At 52.7% G+C, this 24,196-nt stretch overlaps 1 protein-coding gene across 11 annotated transcripts; it reads left to right on the forward strand.

The window, feature by feature from the left end:
- Nucleotides 1-892: 892 nt before the first annotated feature.
- Nucleotides 893-24,196, forward strand: ARHGEF10L (Rho guanine nucleotide exchange factor 10 like). Of its 11 annotated transcripts, none has more exons than XM_065650210.1 (30): nt 893-908; nt 1,832-1,943; nt 7,397-7,481; nt 7,787-7,963; nt 8,064-8,091; nt 8,860-8,945; nt 9,042-9,119; nt 9,322-9,497; nt 10,855-10,963; nt 11,337-11,432; nt 12,354-12,460; nt 12,667-12,744; nt 12,833-13,012; nt 13,234-13,350; nt 13,444-13,536; nt 13,763-13,936; nt 14,551-14,696; nt 15,041-15,055; nt 15,228-15,412; nt 15,499-15,614; nt 15,793-15,920; nt 16,012-16,112; nt 17,079-17,197; nt 17,483-17,569; nt 17,678-17,901; nt 18,018-18,172; nt 19,654-19,799; nt 21,107-21,281; nt 22,951-23,073; nt 23,163-24,196. In XM_065650210.1, the coding sequence occupies exons 3-30, from the start codon at nt 7,445-7,447 to the stop codon at nt 23,645-23,647; spliced, it is 3,741 nt and encodes a 1,246-aa protein (XP_065506282.1). In that variant the 5' UTR covers nt 893-908; nt 1,832-1,943; nt 7,397-7,444; the 3' UTR covers nt 23,648-24,196. The 11 variants fall into 11 exon arrangements, with proteins under 11 accessions (XP_065506282.1, XP_065506281.1, XP_065506289.1 ...); XM_065650209.1 differs by lacking the exon at nt 893-908 and adding an exon at nt 1,230-1,295; XM_065650208.1 differs by lacking the exons at nt 893-908; nt 1,832-1,943 and adding an exon at nt 2,408-2,670.

Here is a 24,196-nt window from a genome sequence, read left to right on the forward strand (position 1 = left end):
GGCTCCATCACCCCCATTACACAGCTCTCTATAAATATAGAGAGATATTTGCACACGGGATGGTGATATTTAAATAAACACCCTCCCGCCACGCGCATCAATCTGCCCCGCGTCGTATACGAGCGCGCGGCGCGCTCAAACGGCTATTTAAACACCAAATATTTAAAGTTCCTTGAAAAAGTCCCCGCTCACACCCATAAAAACAGGTTTATTGAGTTTCTGTTACGTTCCGTGTTGTAAAACTTGATGGGGAAGGTGTAAATCTGCACAGGGAGGGGTTTTCATTTTTTGCTGGGGTGGGTTTTGCATTTTAAAGCAGGTGTGGGTGGTGCAGGATGGGACCAGCTGGGCTCCATCAGCAGCTTAATATAAGGGCTGAGCAGGGGTGCAAGCTCTTTGCTTGCCCAAATATCCCCTGGGCTCTTTCCTGGAGGGATAAAAGTTGGATCATTGATGCAAAAAAATCCTCTGGCAGGCAGGATTCAATCGCTGTGATAACGGGTGGGTGACCCCCATGCTGCACCCAGCGTCCCCCTATCTTTTGGGGGTCAATAAAATCAAGTTGATGGACTTTTTTTGGCTAAATGGAGGTTGCCCTGCATGCAAGCAGGAGGTGCATGGAATTATTTCTAAGCAAGGAGCTGGCAGAGCATCCTTAACCCTTGCAGGTGTTTGCAATCCTGCAAAAATGCAGCCCTGCACCTCGCAAGGGAGGTTTTGGGGGCTCTTTGCTGGTTGCTGCAGCCATGACCCCTCCTTGGTTTGCAGAGGAGAGGATCTGCAGGGCGATATTTTATTTTTAATGCATTTATTTGTTTATTTTGGGAGGTTTATTTCAGCTCCCAGCACCCTGGGCTGGCCCAGCCCCGACTGAGTCAGTGCCAGCGGTGCCAACGTGCCGGCTGCGAGTGAGCAAATTTCTCTTTATTCCCATTTTTATTGAGCGTAGGGTGAGTTTTTTGGGGGTTGGGGGGCACCCTATGGGTGCCAGGGGGGTTAATGCTCCTTGGCGCGTTGACGCGCCTTTGCAAATTTAGTTTGCAAATTGTTATTGGGTGCCCGGGAAGGGGTTTTGCGTGCGTGTGATTCGGGGTGTGTGCAAACTCGCCCCCTTTGCCAGTGTGTAATTACCCAGCTGTGACTCACCGGGAGGGTTAGTTCCTATATATGGGATATATGACGGTGCTATATAGAGCTGGCTCCGGGTGCAAAGTCCCCCGGAACCTTTCTGTGCGCCCCACTGATGCGTTTCTGCTTGGGGAGTGCAAAACGAAACACAAACAGCCTGCAAAAGGGTGGGTGCTCTGGGTGTTCTGTGCTCCCGGAGCTGCTTTTGGGGTGCAATAGCCCCCAAAAAGGGGTTTAAGTCCTGGCTGCGAAGTTTCTGGAGTGGAGGACAGGGGGTTGATTCACGAAATGCAATATGAGATACTGGAAAAATAGTATTCTGTGATTGCCACTCGGATGCTTCTGCGGATATCCAGCGCCCCCCCTCCACAAATTGGCTGTGGAGGGTTTATATCTATTTTTTATATATATATATTTTTTTTATCCCTTCTAAATGTTGGGATAATGAGGTTAAAGTCCTCCCCGCCACGATGCTCGTGTCCTGTTCCTGGCAGAGCTCGGCGCCTCTGCGAGCAGCAATTCCATTACCCAAAGGAAAAGCTGTTTTTCTAATACCTTTTTTTATTATTTTTCGGCTGCCTGCGAGTCATCCGAAGGGCACTAGGATTTTTTTTTTATTTTTATTATTTTTTTTTTTTCCCCGGGCTTGTTCGGCTGGTTTGGAGCTGGAATAAACCTGAGAGCTGTTTGGTTTGTTTGCAAGGGGTGTTATCCGGCAGGGCTGGACCGGGGAGTGCCGGCAGGTAACGTCCCGACAGCGGCGCAAAACTTATTTCCCAGCAGGAAAAACACAGCCCCGAACACCGATGAGATAGGTAAGACGGGTGCATTTTGCAGCGTGGATATTGCATTTAAATAAATGCGTGTGTGAGGTGCTTTAACTCGTGGGGTTTTTTTGCTCTAACAGTGTATTTCGAAGGGGGGGTTTAGAGCCTTGAAAAGTCAGCACGGGGTGGGGAAATACCCCGAAATAGAGACGTGGAGCTGTGTTTTGGCATTGCCAGCCTGGCAGCTGTGAAATATTGTGGCGCAAATCCAAAATTTCCAGGAAAAGAGGAAATTCCTGCAAATCCCAGGCTGGTTTTTTTTGCCCCGGGGCGACGCTGTCGGCAGCGAGAGGGTTAACAGGCCGCACCGGGGTATAAAGGGTTAAAAACCCAAGGAGGGGGATAAATCCTGCTGGGAGGTTATTTATGAGGATTGGGAAGACCAGGGGTGTAAATCAGAGCTGCTTGGGAAGAAGAAGAGGAGGAGGAAGAGGAGGAGGAGGGGGGAGATGATGCCCAAAATCCCGGCATCCCCCTCGCTGCGGCCGCTGGACCGCGGCTCCCACCGGGCCGCCAGGCCTCGCAGCCCAAATTTTGGGGGTGCTGGGGTGGGTTTGGGGGTGTCACCCCCCTCGGACACTCCGTTGCGGGTGACTGTGGGATAAATCCCCATCGGTTTGGGGTTTTTTTGGGGTAATTTTCCGACGTTTTGCCCCCGCCGGGGGCCTGCTCGGCCGATGTGGATACAAAGCCGGAGGAGCCGCGGCCTTCCCAGGTCAGCAAAAAACGTCTCCCCTCCTTATAAATCCATATAAATTGATATATATTCTGTATATCTATAGGTTATCGCACCTTCTTGCAGGGGGAGGAGGTGTCGCTTCGCTTCCCTGCTGCCGCCTGCAATCCGTGCTTTTTTTATTTTTATATATATGTTATATATTTTTAATTGCTTTTAAACAGATAAGCAAAAAGAAGCAGCAATGGCGAAGGAGGAGGCGGGCGTGGGTGCATCAGGCTTGTTCCACACCCTTTTTTAGGGCTTTTTCACCCCGTTTTCTTGCAGATTCTGCAAAGGTCATAAATCCCTCCTGGGTTTTCCCGGCTCGTATTTGCAGCACCTGCAGAAAATGGCAATTATGGGGGGGTGAGGGGATCCTCCAGGATGGTTTTGACAGCAAATAATGGCAATTTTCCCTTCTTTTAGTGATTTTTTTTTTTTTGGACGGTGGTTGCATTGGGGTGCAAGGTCGCATCGCACTCTGCAAGGGTCGCTGCAATGTTTTTTCCCTCTGTTTGCACCACTTATATATGATTTTAAAAATATATTTAGTGTGTTCTAGTGAGATACCAGGTTGCGAAGAGCAGGTTTTGTCCCAAAACAGCAGCAAAGAATGTGAAGAAATGCATTTCAGGGGTAAAACCCAATGTTTTATGGGGCGCTTGAATACGTGTTTGCAAAACAGGGCGAGAAATTAAGAATATTGGGGAGGGGGATCCCAAATCCACCAGTGTCACCACCTGGTACTGATTTTTGGGTGGCTTTTCAGCCAAAATAAAGGGAACCCGGAGCATCAGTGGGAGGAAAAATCACTTGCAAAAAGTGGGGGAAGTTTTATTTTGAAGCTTTGCAATGAAGCGAACCCCAGAATTGTTGGATATTTTAGGCTGGAAACACTAATAGTAGAAAAAAACCCATATTTTTTTGGCCTTTTTTCTTGTTATTTCTGATTCAAATGCTTCTGCCTTCCAGTTCCTTTCTGGGATAGTTTCGTAGCGGGTGAACTTTGCAATTACTTTGCAAAGCATCGAAAGGAGGAGATTGGGATAAGCATCAAGTTGGGGAGATTTTTGGTGGTAAATAAGGCTTTTTCATTGCTTCTTGGGCCTCTCTGTAAGAAAACTTTAATTTAAGTGCTGTAATTCTGATTTTTTGCTGATTTTTTTTCCTCCCCTTTTTCCCTGCATTTGCACTTCTCACGTCGCGGGTGGGACAAGGGGTGGATTTTTTCCACTTCATTGGTGATGTTGAAAAGGAAAATAGAGGAAAATGGTGGCAGTTTTCCAGATTTGGGCTTTTTAGTGGGAATATTTGCCCAGAAGAGCCGTTTGGAGGTGAAAGAGGGAAGCGCCGTGTTCGGGAGGAGCTTTTCCTATAAGACAATCCCTTTCGGCAAGAGTCTGTTTACAAAAAATAATCACAAAATGGCCTTGAATCTTGAATTTTCATGGATTTTTTTTTTTTTTTTTTCCCCAAGGGAAAAACCCCTCTTGACTTTTTATTTCTGGGAAAACGCATTTCTTCGGATTTTTGAGAGGAAAAAAAAAAATCCATATTTTGGCTTTTTTTAGGGGGAAACCCCCATCTTTTTGCTATCATTTCATTCCCACCACTCACCAAGCGACCCTTATTGCTGCCTCCACCTATCACAACCGCATCGAAACACCCAGTTTGGGGAAATTTTGAAGACACAGGATAATTTTTCTTCACTGGCGTCCTCATTCCCACGCTGACGCCGTCAAATTTCCGCAATTTATTTCTTGGAAATCTGGGAAATAAACCACTCAGCCCTTAAAACTCCGATATTGTGCAGCACCAATCCAATTCCGGCTGGAAAAAAAAAAACCTTATCTTGCAGCAAATATTTGCTGGTTTTTAAAAATTATTATTGTAAAGGACTGGGATTTTGGGGTTAAAACCATCCCTGCTTTGCTCTGGGGACCGCGCCGCTCTTTCTGGCAACCCGCGCGCTGGAAATAATCGGAATTAATTCTATTTTTTTGGCCAAAGCGATGGTGGAAAAATCACCCAGGTGGTGAAATGAGCCTTTTGAAACCGCAGTTGGGATGCGGCACCGCCAGCCGGAGGAATTAATGAGGAGTGGGAGGAAACTCTTGGGAGGAAAAAAAAGCTATTTTTGATTTCTAAACCAACCCCTCCCATCCCTTATAAATAGCGCGCGGGGTTATTTATAAGGAGGGATTAACGTGGCGGGGGGGATGTGGAGAGGAGCAGGACGGTAAATCTCGTCTGCATCCCCGCTGCGATATTATGGATTTTTTTCTTATTTTTGGCTTGCAAACTGCTATATTTAAGGGAAAAAAAAAAAAAAAAAAAAAGGGGGTTTTCTGGGTCGGGGGGAGGATGCTCCATCGCTCCCCTGGGGTTGGCAGCCGGCCCCGCCAGCTGGGACCTGTCGCTCCGCGACGGCGCCTAAAAATAAACCAAATAAAGCCAAATAGTTGCCAGCTTCGCTAGGCGAAGGGTCGGGCCGGGTTTAGCAGATGGCCCTGCTTTTCTGCCTTTATTTAGACCCAGCTTTATTTTATTTATTTATTTTTTTTTTCCCTCCCCGCCCCAGGGTTGGGGCTGAACTGCGGTTCATGGTGCTGGGGTGAGGATCCAGCAGCTTTTTGGGGGCTTTAAATCTGTATTTCCGAGGGTGATATCGCACCCCGACCTCCTCCTTGGATTGTTCTGCATTCCCCGTGTCTTTCTTGGATTATTCTGCATTCCCACGCCTTTTTTGGATTATTCTGCATCCCGTTTTTCCCACCCAAATCTGCTCCGGGGGCATCTCCTTCCCCCCAGTTTTCCCCATCCCATGGGGTACATTTTGTTGGGATGCTCCTACCCCCGGTAGCAATATTGAAATATTACACAAAATAATGATTCAAAATTACCTTTTTAATTTAGCGAGACCCAGTTAAAAGCGAGGGCGGGTTTTTTTGGAGAGCTGGTAATTCTCCTCGTGCTCGCAGCCGGAAAAATAACCAGCCCTGGGACAAATCGGGCCGGAGGAGCTTATGTCAACTCTCAAAACGGGACGTGACCTTCTCCTGCCCCGCTGGCCGCATCAAATCGGGACCGAGCATCGTCCTCTCCGAATGCACAAGCCACCGGGTTACTGGAAAATTGAAGAAAACCAGTGAGCAAACCGGTTTCTGGATCAAACCATCAGCATCGCTTTGCAGGGTTTATTTTACCCAGGTGTTATTATTTTATTTACCCAGGTGTTATAATTTTTATTTTATTTACCCAGGTGTTGTTATTTTTGCTTTGCCTTTTTTTTTTTTTTTTTTTTTTTTTTTTTTTTTTGTGGCACCACTGCAGAAATATGGGGGGGTTTAAAATTTTCCCTTGTGGTCCTCAGCGCTTCTCCTGGTTTCCAGTGGATTTCTGGCACCGCATCCCTAGGGATCAAACCCTGGAAAAGAGGGAGAGCCGGGAATTGGCTCCCGTGCTGATGGGAAGCAGATTAGTGACATGTGAGAGCGGCCTCGGCTGCCAACCACTTTCATTTTGGGCCAAAAAAAGAGTCTGAGCAAGAAAAACGAGCATCCCTGAGTCTTCCTCCCAAATAAATCCCTATTAATGCATTTACGGAGGCAACGGGTTTGTTGCAAAAGTGGTTGGAAGAGGATGTTTGTGGCGATAACGCAGGTCGAGGAAGGGAAGAAGGATTTTATTTGTATATTTTTTTAATACAAATAGCGTTGTATGGGGTTTAGGTTGATGGTTTTGGGGGTTTTTGCAGTGGGGTTGGGGTTGCCGAGTGCTTTGCAGCATCAGCTCGCGCACATGTAGTGATTGCAAAGGGGTTTTTAGCTCCTTTTCCAGGGATAAAGGCAAATTTGGAAAGTGGTTGCTGATCTCAGCTCCCTCCTGCTGTGCTCTAGACCTCCATATATATGTATTTTTATATATATGTATTTATATATGGCTCTGGAGCTGTATGTCTTGCTGCAAAGCCACACGGGGCAACTGCACCCACGCTGCGCTGCGGCTCAAAGGGCTTTTGGTACACGGGGAATAAATAGATCCTATTTTTTGAGATCATCCCGAGTCTGTGCAACCCCTATATCCCGATTTCAGAGGAAACAAGGGACAAATGGTCACCGGGGAGCGGGGGGGTCACAGGTTTTTGGAGCAGCGTGGTGATGTCCGTCGTGCACCAGTTGCTGCTTCCAGCGGGACCGAATTGGTGGAGTTTGGCCCCGTTTTGCTCTTTGCAGCATCTCGGGTGTCATTTCGTCCCTTGAGCGCGGGGGGGTCCCCGCTCCGTCCTTCCTCTTCCCCCCCCGTGACCTTTTGGGGCGTCGGGACGGGCGGCTCTGGTTACCGGAGCGGATGAACCATCGATCGCCAGGAGGATGCTCGGCGCTTCCCAACCCTCCGGGACCTTCCAGCTTGATGCTCGCGGCTGGATCTGCCACGCAGGGGCTGGATTTGCCATTCGCGGGATAAATTTGCCGTTCCTGGGATAAATTTGCCATTCCTGGGATAAATTTGCCATGCACGGGGCGGATTTCTTGCACGCAGGCTGGATTTTCTGTGCAAATTTGGACCCGGGGGCAGCGTTTCTGCTTCCTTGTAAGGTTTTGCAGCAGCCGGAGCTGGATCCATCACCCCCGGGGGGGCTTCTCACGTCGCCTCCTTGCCTGGGGATGGATTTTGGGGCTGATCTCCCTTCTCAACCCATTTCTCCTCCTCTTTCCCCCAGGAAAGCCTCAGGGAAGGGCCGAGGCGAAGCACCCGGGACCCCCGTGCCATGGCTTCGTCTGAGCTGCCCCCCCACCCCGCACTAGGTACTGACAACCCACCAGAGCTGCATTTTGGGGGTTATTTTTTGGAGGAGGGCGACACACCCAACCTTGGGCAGAAAAGGGGGTGCGCCACCCTGGGGACATCCTACATGTCCCCATCGGGGTCATGAAAACATGACGGGCTGTTGCTTTGCTCAGTTTTTGGGGGGTGATGCTCAATTCCGTCCCCCCGCATTCCCCGTGTCCCCCGTGTCCCCGCGTCCCCCCCGTCCCCGCATCCCTGCATCCCTCCTGGGGTACCACAGCACGATGAGGGGACACCAAGTGACAAGAGTTTCTGCTCACAGGTGACCATCTCGCCCCGGCCACCCCGAGTCCCCACGGGGAGGAAGACCTCGGCGAAGCCTTCACTTTTGAGGACAGCGAGGAAGAAGAGGAGGAGGAAGACTCGACGGCAGAGCCGAGGGGTGACGCCATCCTGCGGGCTCCCCCTCGCAGGCGACGACCTGCCAGCTCTGGCGGTGGTGAGAGGGCAGGCTGGGTGTCCCCGATGTCCCACCGTGTCCCCTTTGGGTGACACCACTGGGTGCCAACGCAGTTTCTCTTTGCTTTTCCTCTCTGCAGACGGGCTGGTGCTGGAGACCCAGGAAGGGTACGTGGAGTTTTGGGGGGGTTTTGGGGGGGTTTGAGTGCATTGAAGGGGAAAACACAGCTTTGGGGTTTGTGGGTCCCCTGTCCCCTCTCCGTCCCCCATTTAGCATGTTGCCGCCTGGCGTTGTGCCTCAGTTTCCCCAATTTCTTCCTATTGCAAGCAGGAGATCCCCAGGGTTTGGGGTCACACCCTGGGGATCTGGGGGGGCTTTGGGTACCCCTTTTGATTAACCCCAGCCCTTGGTTGAGGAAACCCCCTGAGATGGGTGTTTGAGGAGGGGCTGGTGTTTGCCCCAGCTGCAGATTTGGGGGAAAAATCTGCAGATTTGGCTGCAAAGAGGGTTGGTCCCCCCCCCGCCCCGTGAAGCACACACAGGGCACAGTGAGTGTGGCAAGACCCCCACCAGGGATGGGGATCCCTCCCCGTGCTCCCCGATGTCGACGCATCCTCCTGCCCTCCAGCGTCACACGGTCTGAGGCTAAAAAAGCCATTTTTGGTTCTTTTGCATTGTGACCCTAAAACCTGTGTACCCCTCAAAATCCATAAAGAAGCAAACGTGTGAATGGGGCGGGGGGGGACATGACACAAGCTTTATTCTGTGCTTGTGAACCCCTGTAAGAGGAAGGGAGGTGAGGGGCCTGTGTGCACCCAGTTCTGGGGGGGGGTTGCACCCAGTTCTTGGGGGGTTTGTACCCAATTCGGGGGGGTTTGTACCCAATTCTGGGGGGTTTGCACCCCAGGTGCTCCCTGACCCCCCCTTCCCCGCAGGCTGCCGGTGGGGGTGAGCAATGGGGAGGCTGGAGGTGACCCCCACATCGGTACCCAGACCTGGAAGAGGAAAAGCAGCCACCAAGGTGGGTTAAAAAGCTGAAAAAACCCAAGCTGTGGAAGGATTTCTCCATCCTGGGGTGCTGAGCTGAGTCCCTGGGGGGGTTTTTGTCCCCCCAAAGGTGAGCGCTTCGAGTTCCCGGCCGTGGAGGACGACGTGATCTACGACGATGTCCCCTGCGAAGCCCTCGATGCTGACGGTAGGGACAGACCTTCCCCCCTCCCAGTTCCCCACCAGCCCATTTCCCAGCTGGGTAAACTGAGGCACAATCCAGGAAGGAGCAGCTGATCCTAAAGAGGATGCGGAGCGGGGACGACCCTGGGCAAACCACTGGGATTTGGGTCCCCGGCGAGGGGGAAATTGCTTTTTTGGATGGGAAAGGAGCCGTTTTTCCCCGGCAGGCGTTGGGACGGGGCGCAGCCTGATTTACGAGGAGGTGCAGCGCGGCGAGGGGCCGCGGGCGGGCGAGGATTTGGGCTGGAGCTCCAGCGAGTTCGAGAGCTACAGCGAGGATTCGGGCGAGGAAAACAAGACAGAGGCTGAGCCGGCCAAGCAGCGGGCATCCTTCCAGCCCAAGGTAACGCTTCAATTTATCTTTTCATTATTATTTTATTTTTTCTCCCACTGGGTTTACTTGTATAAAGGCACCGGAGCCTCAAGCCCAGCTTCTCCCCTGGATGGCGAAGCAGAAGATGCTGCATATCCCGGGGTTAACCTGCTGCAAAGCCAGCATGAAACTTTGCGAGTTCCATTTCTTTCTTTTTTATTTTTCCTTCCCCTTTTTTCCACCCCCCCTTTCCTTTTGCATTTCGGCATCGCTGGAGCGCGGCTGCTGCTTTTCCTCACGCTTGGTCCCTTCGTTGCTTGAGCAAAATCAGATTTTGGGAAGATGCTGCCTGTACCGTGCTGCTTTGGGATGATTTCTCCTCCTTTTTTTTTTTTTTTTTTTTTTTTTTATTTTTTTGGCTGCTTACCTGGATCTCTTCTCTGCCTCCTCTGCCTCCTCCTCCCGCCTGGTTTGCTTTGGGCTCAGCTTTCTCCAGACCTGAATAGACTAAAGGAGAGATACGCCAGGACTAAGAGGGACATCCTGGCTTTAAGAGTTGGGGGGAGAGACATGCAGGAGCTGAAGCAGAAGTACGATTGGAAGGTACTGTCCCTCCTCCATCCCTTGTTCCCCCAAAATAACCCTCCCGGAGTTTATCCAGCCTGAATTCATCCCATTTTATCCCCCAGAAGAGGAAAAAACTTTGAGTTAAGCACCACAAAGCTGCCTCTCATGTCCATCTGTCTTGCAGCTCCCCATCCTCCAGCTGCTCAAAACATTTGTTTCTTGGGGTATTTTTTCTTTTTTAAGGGGCGTTTGGATGAAGCGAGGTTACCCGCAGGATAGATGGATCTGAGAAGGTTTTTTCCCCCCCGATACGGGGTGGAAATCAGGTGGGGAAGTAGATTCTTGGGAGGCGTAGAAACTTAGCGCAGAGCCTTTCCCAGCCCCAGACCATCCAGCTTGACCATTTATGGCCAGTTCGGGCTGGGAAAGCGATGCCAATGTCATCTTGGGCTAAAAACGCTGCGATTTGAGGTGTGAAACCCCAACACCGCCCCACCTTTTGCTCTCTGGCACGTAAAACTTGTCTGTGAGGAGGGGACGGACGCGCTCGTGCCTCTGTCCCCTCCCTCCTCTTTGCTTTCGCTGCACGTTCCCGCTTTGCCTGCGCCTGCTGCCGTGTCCCCGCGGAGGCAGGAGAGATGCTGGAGCATCCTCCTTCCTCGGCCACCTGCCGCCTCCTCCTCCTCATTGTGCTGGGTGGGAAAACGGGGATGAATTTTGGAAGGGATGTCCCCAAGGGGACGATGCCGCTGCATCCAGACCCGAAATGGGCTCCCGGTGCTGTCCTGAGCATCCCGGTCCCTCTCGTCCCCCTGCCCAGATGACTCAGCTGATGAAAGCGGCCAAAAGCGGCACCAAGGACGGGTTGGAGAAGACCAAGATCGCCGTGATGAGGAAGGTGACGTTCCTGCACCGCAAAGAAACACCGGGTAAGCGGGGAATGCCCCCACCTTCCTTTTGAGAGCCAAATACAAGCCTTTTTGAGAGTATTTTTTAAAAAATTCCATTGTGACTCCTTATGGCTTTCAGCATTTCCTTTTGCTGATTTATTTTCTGCATTTTAAGCTCTTTTTTTGATTTTATTATTAATTTTTTTGTCCCCATCTTGGCATCCCCGTGCAAGCTCAGTCAGTTCAGCTCACTTCTTGCTCCAAGCACCCATGTCCTTTAGGGTGCAGGCCAGCTCCAGCACCCACGGGTGCCCTCCATGGATGCAGAGCAGCATCTGCCCTGAAAATAGTGATTTTTTTTTTTTTTTTTTGGGGGAGGGGGTGTTTTCCTAATCCTTTTGCTATTGTGTAGGGGATGGGGAGCAGAGGAGGAGGAGGGTGGCGGAGGCGGAAAAGCAGCCGCTCGCCCGCCGCAGCTCGGGGGTCTCCCTGGAGCATCACGGGGGAGGTAGGATCCCGGCGGGCGGCATCGCGGCTCGGCCGGGGCTGCCCGGGGGATCCGGCGTGTGTGTCCCCGGCCTTTGCTGCATGTCCCCAACCCTGTTTTAGCCTCACCAGGATGGGCGTTGAAACGCTTTTGGGGTTTTGAGAGCGGGATGCTGGAGAGCATCTCACGCCGTGGTCCCGCAGAGCATCCCGTCCGTGCGGCGTGGGGATGGGGAGGAGGAGACGATGGAGGCGGTGGCCAAGGGTGGCGAATCCTCCCGGCCAAAATTAGGGAAGGAAAAAGGTCACCCGGCTGCCAGCGCCCTCCCCTCCCGCCCGGCCGGTCCTCCCCGGTGCCGGCTATTTATAGGGTGACGGGGATGGGGCCGGGGCGGCCGTGACGGGGCGTTGTGGCCATGTGGAAGAAGCGGCCGTCCCCGTATGGTGATGCCGCCGCCTTGGCTCGCTCGCCATCCTCCTCCTCCGCCGCTTCGGCCTCGGGTAAGGGCTCGCCGTGCCGGCCGGTGGGCACTCGCTCTCGCCTTCCCCTTTTTCTTCTGCGTGCTGCTTTGTTTGCTGCTTTTTTCCCCTGTTTTTCCCTCGCGCCCACCCTTGGAGTGAGGATCAAGGGGATTTTTCTTCAACCAGGGTGGGTTTTTGGGGACAAGGACCCTTTTTGTCCCTTCCCGGTGGGGACCTGGCTCGGTCCCCGCTCGCAGCCTGACTCATGCTGGTGTCCGGTGACAGCGGCCGGAGCTTGGGGACAAACACGCGATGCTGGGAGGGTCCATCTCAGCTTGCAGCTCCAGACCCAAATCCACCCCCTGCATCATCTCAGCGAAGCAGCTGGGGGGGCTGCGGGCTTTTCTTTAGACCAAAAAAACCCCTCCTCTAAAATTGTTATTTTCTTGGCATTTTATCGTGTTTTTTTTTTCCCTTGCAGGGGACTCGGAGGAGGAGGACACGGGGTTCCTGGAGGTCACCGTCTCCGACATGAAGCACCCGCCGCCGGAGCTGGGCCCCATGCCCGAGGGGCTGAGCCCGCAGCAGGTGCGTGTGGGTGATTTTGGGGGGCTTGGCGGGGGGCACAGCTTCCCCTTGTCCCCATGATTGAGCAACCGGGGAAAAGGCGAGTCAGCAGAAAGCGATGCTGCCGCCGCGTCAGCACTTCTGCAGCGCCCTGTGCCCGCCTCACCCCCCCAAACCCTCACTTTTTGGGCGGGGGGGACCACAATCGAACCCCAGTTTCATCGCAGGTGGTTCGGCGGCACATCCTGGGCTCCATCGTGCAGAGCGAGCGCAGCTACGTGGACTCCCTAAAACGCATCCTGCAGGTGGGGAACCCCTTTTTTACAAATTTTTTTATGGGGGGGGAAAGGCATAGGGATGCAGGGGATGCTGATGCCCCAGCATCTCCCGCAGGATTACAGGAACCCGCTGCTGGAGATGGAGCCGAAGGTGCTGAGCGCTCGCAAGTGCCAGGTGGTGTTTTTTCGGCTGAAGGAGATCCTGCAGTGCCACTCCATGTTCCAGATCGCCCTCGCCTCCCGCGTGGCCGAGTGGGACACGGCAGAGAAGATCGGGGACCTCTTCGTGGCCTCGGTAGGAGCAAAAATCGGGGGGACCCCATCAAACCACCCCCTGGATCCCTCTCAGTGATCGCAGCGGGGGAGTGTTGGAGGATTTAAGCCATGCGTCCCCAACTTGGGGTACCACCAGCATCCTCGGCATCGCTCCAAAAACACACCAGCACCCCCACGCTTTGCCAAACCACCCCCTTTTTTTGGGGTGTCATCATGGTTCTCCTCCCGCCCTCTCCCCAGTTCTCCAAGTCAATGGTGCTGGACGTCTACAGCGACTACGTCAACAACTTCACCACCGCCATGTCCCTCATCAAGAAGGCTTGTCTCACCAAACCCGCCTTCCTCGACTTCCTCAAGGTCAGCAGCACCCAAACGCGGGCGCGTGGTGCTGCCAGTCACCATTATGGGTGAAAACTTCTCTTTTTTTTGCCTTTCTTTCCCCCGCCGTAGAAGAGGCAGATGGCCAGTGCCGACCGCGTCACGCTCTACGGGCTGATGGTGAAGCCCATCCAGAGGTTCCCTCAATTCATCCTGCTCCTGCAGGTATGGGCGGGGGTTCCTGCACCCACCTCCCTTTGCACCCTGTTCTTTGCAGCCTGGGTGCTTTGGCAAACATTTTAGCAACGGACACATTTTTGGGTTGGCATCTTGGGACCATCCCAAGGATCACCCTCCAAGCTTTGATTTTGGAGGTGCTGCAAGCGCTTCCAATTGTAGCATGTCCAACAGGTCTGATTTTTTTGGGGGTGTCTTTTGTCCCCCACCCCAGGACATGCTGAAAAACACCCCCAAGGGCCACGCGGACCGTCTGTCCCTCCAGCTGGCCCTCACCGAGCTGGAGACGTTGGCGGAGAAGCTCAACGAGCAGAAGCGTTTGGCCGACCAAGTTGCCGAAATCCAGCAGCTCAGCAAGAGCATCAGCGACCGCAGCAGCCTCAACAAGGTGGGTCCTTCAGCCTCACACCCTCATCCTCGCCGTGGGGTGTTGAGCTTTGCAGCCTCCAGCTTCCTCTTTGTTTCAAGATCCCCGTTTGCACTGAAAGGATGTTGAGTAAAAGCAAATCTCGAGGCTGGCACGGGGAAATTCCCCTCCAGGGAAAAGTGAGGATGAGATGTGGTCTCACCCGCCTGATTTTGCAATTGTTGGTGGAAAACAAAACAAAACCCTAAATGAAGCTCTTGCGACACATCCTGAACTGGGGACAAAAACCGCAGCGGGACACCCGCTAGCTCAGCCCTGGGATCAAGATTTAGGGTCAGGGGATGAAAAGAGACCCAAAAAAGGGCCAAAAAAGGGTCACGTTGGTCTTCTAGGGCTCTGCTGTCTTGATGGTTGGACATACAGGGTGCAAAGGGGTTTTGCATCAGAGCGTATTGCACATCCGTCTCTGCAGAGCTCGGGGCTATGCGTGCTCTTGGTTGGAGGAAAATCCTCACAAGAAGGGCATAATAAGGGAAAAGCAAACCTAATAAGGGAAAAGCAGCCCAAAATCTGGGGCAGGAGGCTCAGAAAAGCCCCCAGACTGAGCCCCCCCACCTTCTCCATCCCCTCCGCAGCTGCTGAGCTCGGGGCAGCGGCAGCTCCTGCTCTGCGAGACGCTGACGGAGACGGTGTACGGCGACCGCGGGCAGCTCATCAAGTCCAAGGAGCGGAAGGTTTTCCTCCTCAACGACATGCTGGTCTGCGCCAACATCAACTTCAAGTACGTGCTGGTGGCCCCCGGGCCCCCAAAACTCACTTTGCAAAGTGGCGACGTAGCGAGCGTCCCCCTTCCCCGCCTTGATTTTGGGCTCGGTGGGGTTTGTTAGACCCCAAGGGCTTTTGAAACCATCCAACCTTGTTTTGGAGGGGGAACCCACCCGATTTGGGGTTGCTTTGCCCCCGACTTTTGGTAAAACCTCCATCCCCTGGTGCTGTTGGATCCCTGAGCCAGCGCGGGGTCCAGGAACCTCCTGGGACCTCAGGGCTTGGTGGAGGTTGATGATGCGAACCCCTCCTTCAGCTCCCCATAATACCACTTTATTAATTATTTTTCCCCTCTTCCAGGCCGGTGAACCCAGGGTAGGTGCTGTGCATGGTCTGCGGTGGTTGCGTGCCCCACATTTGGGGGTGCAGGCGTGCACCGGTGCATGGCGTGGGGTTGCAAAATGCATTTTCCAAGAGCTTGCAGAGCAAACCGCAGCACTCGCTGATGTATTGATAGATTTTATTTTTTTGCATCCTCCCTCGGCAGAGGCCAGCTGGAAATCAGCAGCTTGGTGCCCCTGGGTCCCAAATACGTGGTGAAGTGGAGCACGGCCCTCCCGCAGGTCCAGGTCGTGGAGGTGGGGCAGGAGAGCGGCGCCTACGACAAGGACAACGTCGTCATCCACAACGCCGGGGCCAAGAAACACGCGCCGGCCGGGCAGGCTTCGCACAGTGAGCACCCATCCCTTGGGCTGGTTTCGGTGGAATGGGATGGAGAATTTCTCCATGGTCCTCATTTCTTTAATTCTTCGCCCAAGATAAAGTCTACCTGGGGCCACCGCGGCTCTTCCAGGAGCTGCAGGACCTGCAGAAGGACCTGGCGGTGGTGGAGCAGATCACCCTTCTCATCAGCACCTTGCATGGCACCTACCAGGTACCTCTGTACGGGCAAGCTCATGATTTGGCTACAACCAACCTTGGGGGCTTTGCGATAACCGTGTGGTTCCTCAGAGACCACCATCCTCATCCTCCTGAGCCCCATGGGTGAAATTTGGGGACGAATCAGACTTGTTTTGGAGATTCTTCCATGATTTATGACTTTTTTCCTCTAGAACCTGAACATGACAGTGGCCCAGGACTGGTGCTTGGCCTTGCAGAGGATGATGAAGGTGAAGGAGGAGGAGATCCACTCTGCCAACAAGTGCCGCCTCCGTCTCCTGCTGCCCGGGAAGCCAGATAAGTGAGTTTATAAATCACGGGTGGGCTCCTCCCTCCCTGGGGAGGAGGAGAAAGAGGCTGAAGATCAACCTGGGGATGCTCTCCCTACGCAGGTCCGGCCGCCCCATCAGTGTCATGGTTGTCTTCATCACCCCCAACCCCTTGAGCAAGATCTCCTGGGTCAACCGCCTGCACTTGGCCAAGATAGGACTGCGTGAGTAGCGCGTCGCTCGCCGTCACCCTGGCTTTGAAAAGCCAAATTTGGGAGTTAGGAGGAGGTTTGTTCAGAGAGGTGGTGGATGAAGCATCCCTGGAGACATCCCAGGCCAGGCTGGTCGGAGCTCTGAGCAACCCGAGCTGGTGCAGATGTCCCTGCTCGTGGAATGGATGAGCTCCGAAGGTTCCTTCAACCCCAAATACTCTATTATTCTATGATTTGTATTGCTCCGAGCAGCCTGACACGAAACAGGGCAGGGGAAAAAAATCAGAGCAAGGGGCTGGAGGACACTTTGGGGGTTTGTATGCTGGAAAATGCTGGGAATGGGTAATTCTGCCTTGCATTTTGCTGCTCTCAGTGGCAGGGCTGAACAGTTTTCCATAAAACAGGATGAATAAGCAAAGGAGGAGCCGGCCCTCCTGCCACTTCCCCACCCCTATTCCTTTGTAAATCCACCAGCTGCTGCAGAAACAAACAAACAAAAAAAAGTTTAATGGAAGAAAGAAAAAAAAAATCATTTGAAAATCCTATTTGAGTGCTCAGATCCCCCTGGGCTGGAACTATTTTTGATTCTCTTGTCTTTAACAGTTTGTGTATTTATTTATTTTTTTTTTTTAAATCTGAGATGCCTGGGGGATAATCCTATATCCATGAGTTAAAATGAAAACACATTAAAGCCTAATGTGAAGAAACACATTAGGGTGTATTTTTTTTCCCCTTTTTACATATATATTATTTGGGTTTGGGGCTTTTTTTGCCGCTGCTTGAGGCAGTTGCTTGGCCGTGCACCGCACAATAATTTGGAGAAAAGGGGTGAGATGTTCCCCAAGTCCGCAGATGATGATGCTTTGAGGTTGGAGACGAGAACCCTGCACCCCGAATTACTAATTTTGGGGTCCCACTGGGGAAGGGAGAGATGCTGGGGGGTGTTTTGGCCAAATTTGACCTCTCCACTGGCTGCAGGGGAGGAGAACCAGCCGGGCTGGCTCTGTCCCGATGAAGATAAGAAAAGCAAAGCTCCGTTCTGGTGCCCCATCCTCTCCTGCCACATGCCCGCCTTCTCCAAAGCCCTCGACCTGCAGGTAAGAACCACATCCAACCTCTTCTCCAACCCCCCCGGTACCTCCTGCCCCTTTACATCCATCTTTTTTGGGGGAAAAAAGGCAGAAATCCCACGGTGGGTGGGCTGGGCTGGGGCCACCAAGCTGGTTGCAAAGACAGAAATTCATACAATCCAGCCTGGAAAATTAAAAATACAAGCTGGGCTTTGGCTGGATCCTGATTTTTGGGGTGTGCGCTGACACCCGGCGTGTGTTGGATTAACCTGGGGGTGTTCCACCCGCCGTGTGCCCCGGTTTCTCCCCCAGCTCGGCGCCGCGGTGCACAACCCCGTGCAGTCCTCTCTGCTGGGCTTCTCCGCCGTCAGCACCTCGCTGCCGCAGGGCTACCTCTGGGTGAGCAAAACAACCCCAAAACGGGGCTAAAAACCCCAAGTTTGGGTCATACTGGCTGCAAACCAGCGCTCCCGCCTGGGGCTAACACCCATTTTCTGGTTTGCACAGGTTGGGGGGGGCCAGGAAGGCGCCGGGGGGCAGGTGGAGATCTTCTCCCTGAACCGCGCCGTGCCGCGGACGGTGAAATCCTTCCCGGTGGCATCACCGGTGCTGTGCATGGAGTACATCCCCGAGGCGGGGGACGATGGGGACACCCGGGAACCCCGACCTGCCACCGAACAACCCCCCGCGTCCCCACATCCCACCGTCTGCTTGGGCTTGCGGGACGGCAGGTGAGTCCGTGTCTTCTCCATCCATCCATCCATCCGTCCATCCATCCTCGGGTACCAGCACTTTGGGGACCACCAGCATCTCCTGCATCTTGTCCCCCGCCGTGTTGTCCCCTCAGCATCGCGGTCTACGGCAGCGTGGACACGGGCACGCAATGTTTATTGACCTGCAAAAGTCCGGGCATGCAACCCGTCCTCTGCTTGAAGCACAGCCCCGAGTTCCTGTTCGCCGGGTTGCAGGATGGGACCGTGGCCGCCTACCCCAGAAATAATGGTAAGGACGTCCCCTTGTGCCCTTTCGGACAAGATTTTGGGTGGGACACCCTAAAAAAAATAGGGAGTGGGAAGTTCTACAAGCTGGCGAGATGTGCTGGCTGCTAAAATGGTGATAAAAGCACCGTTTTCCACTTTATTTGGACTAGATGATCTTTCGAGGTCCCTTCTAATCCATAACATTCTTGTAGCCCAGGGCGGGTTTAAAAATGCTGGTTTGCATTTTTAAAAGTGCTATCTTATTTTTAAAATGTTCTTTTGCATTGCTAGGATGGATGCAAGAGGTTTTGGGGGAAAATATGTAGAAAACAGTCCTGGCAACGGGGTGATACTGTAGCAAAGGGTTTGCTCGGAGGGTGGTTGCACCCAGGGAAGGGTCCGATGCCACGATGCACAAGGACTTGGGGCTTTTAGCTTAAAAATAATCACCTTATTGCTGCTATAAACTGAAACCCCATTCATGCAAGAGCCTTCTCCTTTATTAGCTCGATCTTTGGGTTGGTTTTCCCCGGTTTCGGCTCAGCCCAAGGCTGGAGCTTGACTCCTCGCCTGGGCTGTTAAATACCTTTGCTTCATCACTAGAGGGTAGGAAAGAGCCTCAAATAATGTGCTGTATTGGCCTATTTTTGAACAAAACCCTCTCCTCTGCTCTGAGAAAACCCGCAGCGAGCAGCACTCAGGCCAGACCAGAGTCAGTAAAGCCATTTAAATTGAATTTTGGGGTGCTGCGCATCCCCTTTCCCACCCTATAGCAACCATACAATCCAATTAATGAAGTGGCTTTAATTTAATCTCGATTGCATAAATGCACAGAGAAGGTAACAAGCTGCTGGCAGGGCTGTGAAGTGAGGTTTTTAATCTTATCCCCGTCTTTTTGGAATGCAAAAGCTTTCCTGAAATAGCTCGATTTTTAGGTGAAAATTGGGATTTGCTGCAAGGCGGCTGGGTTGTAAACTCCTGCTGATGGGAGCAGAGGTCCAAGCATCCAAAAGGCTCTTTTATCCCTCGGATCTTGCGGTTTTATTTTTAAAAAATGGCTTTTGGAATAAGAAAAGAAGAACAATTATCTCTTGAAGCTGCTCAGCCGCTGCTGGTGGTGAATTTATCCAAATCCAGCCTGGGTGCCATTCACAGAGACGCTAGATCGGCTCTGGAGCGTCAATTCAAGAGCAAAGAAATTGTTTAAAAAGGGAATTTTTGGCTTTTGGGACACGGAGCGTGCCCCAGTGTTGCAGGCGGTGCTGCTAAAAAGCTGCTTGCGCGGGGGCAAAGGCGTTTTGAGGGGGCTGGAACAGGGGGTGCGAGCTCCCCGCATCCTTTCGCTTGCGGCATTAAGATGCTCGGAGGTGACACTGGAGACACCAAGGCGTTCGCGGTTACTTAGGGTGGTTTCATCTGCGTCCAAAAAATGTTTTTGTTTTTTTTTTTTCCAAAAAAATGTTCCTTTCTGAGCATCTCCTTGCCCCCCGGTTTGGGTTGCAGGGGGGCTGTGGGACGTGGCGGAGCAGCCCGCCCGCCTGGCCGTGGGCACCGGCCCCGTGCGCGCCCTCCTGACGCTGGACGAGACCCTCTGGGCCAGCTGTGACAACCAGGTCGCCGTCCTCGATGCCACCAGCCTCCGCACGCAGGTAGGGAGCAGCGCCGGGCCCCCCCGTGCTGCACCCGCCGTGGCTTTGCTGGGGGGGTCACAGCGGTTTGAACCCCGATAATGCACATCCCTGCCTGCGCGATGCCCAAAATTACCTTTTATTGCTGCGGCTTTGCTGCTTTTCACCACTTTTGGGTCCCTTCCCTCATAGGAGGAGGATGCTGAAACATCTCCCTCTCTAAACAGGGAATGTCGACAAGTCCCTTTTATTTATTTTTTTAAAAAAAACCCCTTTCTCCCACCTTTAGTTTTCACATTTAGTGCCCAAACTTACTTTGCATGTATTAGCTGTCGTAAATCCAGCCTAACGGCGATGCCGGAGATGAATAATGCATCGGGGACTGGATTCGTTTTCAGTCTCTGATTTTTATTTATGACAGAGGCCGGGTGGGAATTTTTGCAGAAGAAAAGTGATGGAGGAGGAAAAAAATATAGGGGGGGATACAGGGGGATTGGTGTAAATGGTATTTGATGGTGTAATGGGGTCTGCCTGGAATAAACCATCAGTGAATAAATCCCACGTGGGGGTGGGGAGAAAGGGGGAAATTGCCTAAAAGTCTCTATCTGCCCCAATTTCGTGCAAGTTTTTTGGGGAGATGCGCTCTGCAGGTTTTTTTCAGGAAGGGGATAAATAGCCGCTCCTCTTTCTTTCAATATATAAAGCAAATTTTAAGGCAAAAAAGTGTTTCGAAGCCGTAGGAGAAATGCAGGCGAAGTTACTGCGTGAAGGTTCCTCTCACAGTGATTTAATCTTTCCGTGTTAATGTGAGTTTTTATTGGGGGGAATCTGCAGCAAGGGCAATTTCTGATGCAAAAGGTGTTTTTTTCCTGCAGTTTGCATCCCGTGTCTGATGGAGAAACGCTCCAGCGGGGAGCTTGGAAGCAGATGGACCAGTTTTTGATCCCCAAATGGCTCTTGCAGGGGAGCTGAGCCTTTTATCGCTGATTTTTGGGGTTGGAGGGAAGCAGGAAGGTCTTGTCCCATCTTGGGATGGGTTTTGCAGATGCATCTAGTCTGGGAAATGAGTCTTTTAAAGAATAACAAAAAGCCTGAAGGGGTGGGAAAAGCTGTGTTATCATCCAAAAAGTAAAACTCAAGGCGGCTTTGGGGCTGGTTTTGGTGTTCTCTGCCCAAGCTGGAGCTGGCGAGGAGGGATGGGACATCAAGGTCACTCTGGTCCCCTCCCTGTGCAGCTTTGCAGCTCCTGGCGAGAGCAGCAATTTTAGGGATAGACCCTTTGACTTATTTTTTTTTTTTTCTTTTTTTTGCAATTCCCCTTTTGGCAGCAAACCTTCGAGGCCCACCCGGACGCGGGGGCCAGCGTCACGCACATGGTCAAGGCGGGCAGCGGCGTCTGGATGGCCTTTTCCTCAGGTTCCTCCATCCGCCTCTTCCACACCGAGACGTTGGAGCATCTGCAGGAGATCAACATCGCCACCAAGACCACCTTTGTCCTGCCTGGTGAGTTCTGCTTTCCCTCCGTTCTTAATCGCAATGAACGGGCAAGTCGGGGCATCATCCCCTGGATGCGTCGCTTTGGTTTGCGGTTGTGCTGATTCGCAGAGAAACTGTGCGAGGAATTTATCGTGTAAAGGTTTGAGCTTGGACATCTGGGGTCTCTGCTCATTGATGGTGGGGATGGAGCTGGTGGCACCTCTGCATCTGTGTGTGCATCACAGAATCATCGAATCACAGAAGGGTTTGGGTTGGAAGGGACCTTCCCAGCTCATCCAGCCCACGAGCAGGGACATCTGCACCAGCTCAGGTTGCCCAGAGCCCCGTCCAGCCTGGCCTGGGATGTCTCCAGGGATGGTTCCTCCACCACCTCTCTGGCCAACCTGGGCCAGGCTCTCACCACCCTCAGGGCCAACAATTTCTTCCTCATGTCCAGCCTGAATCTCCCTCCTTTAGTTTAAACCATCACCTCTTGTCCTATCACAACAGCCCCTGCTGAAAAGCCTGTCCCCATCTTTCTTATCAGCCCCTTTTAAGTACGGAAAGGACGCTATAAGATCTCCTCGGAGCTTCTCCTCTCCAGGCTGGACACCCCCAGCTCTCTCAGCCTGTCCTCACACGGAGATGCATCCATGCACCCCATCTTTGCACCTCTGCTCCTGTACTTTATCTGCGCGCCCCACTTTTGCACATATGCGTCTACTCGCTCCATCCTTACACCGTCTTTGCACCCCTGTGTGCATCCATGCATCCCATCTTTGCATCTGTGCACCCCATATTTGCACCTGTGCTTGCGGCCACATATCCTTTTCTTGCCCCTCTGCACCCCACGTTTGCACACGCGCCTGCATCCTTGCACCCCAGCTTTGCACCCGTGCATCCACACGCCCCGTTTTTTGCACTTCTGTGCATCCCCGTGCATGCATCCTTGCACCCCGTCCTTGCACCCGTTTTCACCTCCTTGCACGCATCCTTGCACCCCATCGTCTCACCCATGCGTGCACCCCACCACCATTGCCCTGTGCACCCCATTTTCCCCCATCCAGCACCATTTCCCAGCCGTGTCCACCCATCCCGCTCTCACCCACCCCGCGCTTGCAAGGTTGTCTCCTGCCTTGTTCCGGCTACAGAACGACATAATTGCGTAATTAGTTATAAGCGCGATACTCGTGTAAGTTGCTTTTTCTTTTTTTTCTTTTTTTTTTGTTTAAGGGCATGTTAAAATATTTATCACTTCCTTTTCTTCCTGGGCGAGTGAGCGTTGGGTATTAATGCGTTTTTGAACTCGTGCTCCCTCATCCTTTTTAACTCGACAGGTCATTAATAAAGTCCTCCCGGAGAAACTGGAGTTGCATCTCCGCAGATATATTGCTTCGCTGAGTCCGACGCCATGCAGCGCTAAGTCCCGGCGATAAAATATTCATTTGCCATTAGAAGTCTCGCTTTTTCTTTTTTTTTTTTCCTTCCCCGCCCCCCCCCACTCCTCTCTTTATTTATTTATATTTGCAGCGCTCTCCTTGGCATGGAGACTTGCGTGCAAAGATGCTGCTTGGTTTTGGGGGGGCTCCGGAGCATGTTCTTCATGAAAAACCCACTGGCCGTTGGTTCTATGGGAAGACGCTGCTGCAAAATCATCCCTCATCCTTTCCTTTTTAAATTTTTTTGCCTGTCACAGGTCAAAAACACGTTCGTGTCACCAGCCTCCTCATCTGCCAGGGTTCGCTTTGGGTGGGCACCGACCAGGGCATCATTGTGCTGCTGCCCGTGCCCCGCTTGGAGGGCATCCCCAAAATCACTGGTGAGCGCCCCAAAAAAAACCCTCCCTGTGTGGATTCAGCCTTATTTTTGGGCTTGGTTTTAACGAAACTCTGAATTTTTTTTGGCCAGGAAAAGGCATGGTGTCCCTCAACGGCCACGGTGGCCCCGTGGAGTTTTTGGCGGTGGCGCTGAGCACCCTGGCACCCGACGTGCTAAAAGGTGACCAGGAGGAGGAAGAGGAAGGTGAAGACGAGAAACCCCCCGAACTGGACGGCCCCCCGCTTCGAGAAATGAGAAAAAAAGGGATTTTATTACAATATCGCCTCCGATCCACCTCCCACCTCCCCGGGCAGCTGCTCTCGGTGCGGGAAGCGCCCGCGGGTGTCGCGCCGGCGCACACCGAGGAGGACGGTTCCATCTACGAGATGGCCGACGACCCCGATATCTGGGTGCGGAGCCGACCCTGCGCCCGCGACACCCCCCGCAAGGAGATTTCCTCAGTCGCCATCATTTCGGGGGGCCGGGGGTACCGTAACTTCAGCCCTGAATCGCCGCGCCGGGGGGGAGATGCCGACAGCACCTTGCTCATCTGGCAGGTCCCCTTGATGCTATAGCACCCCGGGACCCCCCCACCCACCTGGCACCTACCTCAGAAAACCACCCAAAAGCTGCCGGGGGTGGTCCTGCCCTGGGTACATCACCTTTGATTTCTTTTAAGGAGGAAAAAACTGAATTACGGGGTTTTTTTCCCCCCAAGAAAAACAGCTTTGTGCATGGGGAGAGGGGATTTTTTTAACGGTGGGAGCGGCGGCCTCCCTGCGGGCTTTGGAGGTGCCGGCTCTTTGGCCGAAGGCGTCTGTGTGTCTGCGTGTGAATATATATATATATAAAAATATATATATATAAATAGGATGTATATTATTACCTGTATAAAGAAGGAATCTGTATATATTGGGGCAACTCGGAGATGCAGAAATAGTGGTTGGCAGCGCTCAGCAGGTGCCGGCTGCGCTGAAACGGGGGTTTTGCTGAAATAGCTGGGTTTTTTGACTTTGAATCGAGGATATTTGGTACCAAAATCCCCTGGTTTTGGGAGCTGAGTACACGTGGTTTCCAGAGGAAAAGACATTTTGGGAGCATGGAAATAAATCCTGTAGGAATCA

The sequence above is a fragment of the Caloenas nicobarica genome, chromosome 22, assembly GCF_036013445.1.
Source record: "Caloenas nicobarica isolate bCalNic1 chromosome 22, bCalNic1.hap1, whole genome shotgun sequence".
NCBI classification, from domain to species: domain Eukaryota; kingdom Metazoa; phylum Chordata; class Aves; order Columbiformes; family Columbidae; genus Caloenas; species Caloenas nicobarica.

Coding starts and splice junctions, on each gene's coding strand:
- ARHGEF10L (XM_065650210.1), top strand. CDS start 7,445: ATGGCTTCGTCTGAGCTGCCCCCCCACCCCGCACTAG. Junction 17,198..17,482: donor CCAAAGCCCTCGACCTGCAG/GTAAGAACCACA, acceptor TTTCTCCCCCAG/CTCGGCGCCGCGGTGCACAA. Junction 21,282..22,950: donor GACCACCTTTGTCCTGCCTG/GTGAGTTCTGCT, acceptor TGCCTGTCACAG/GTCAAAAACACGTTCGTGTC.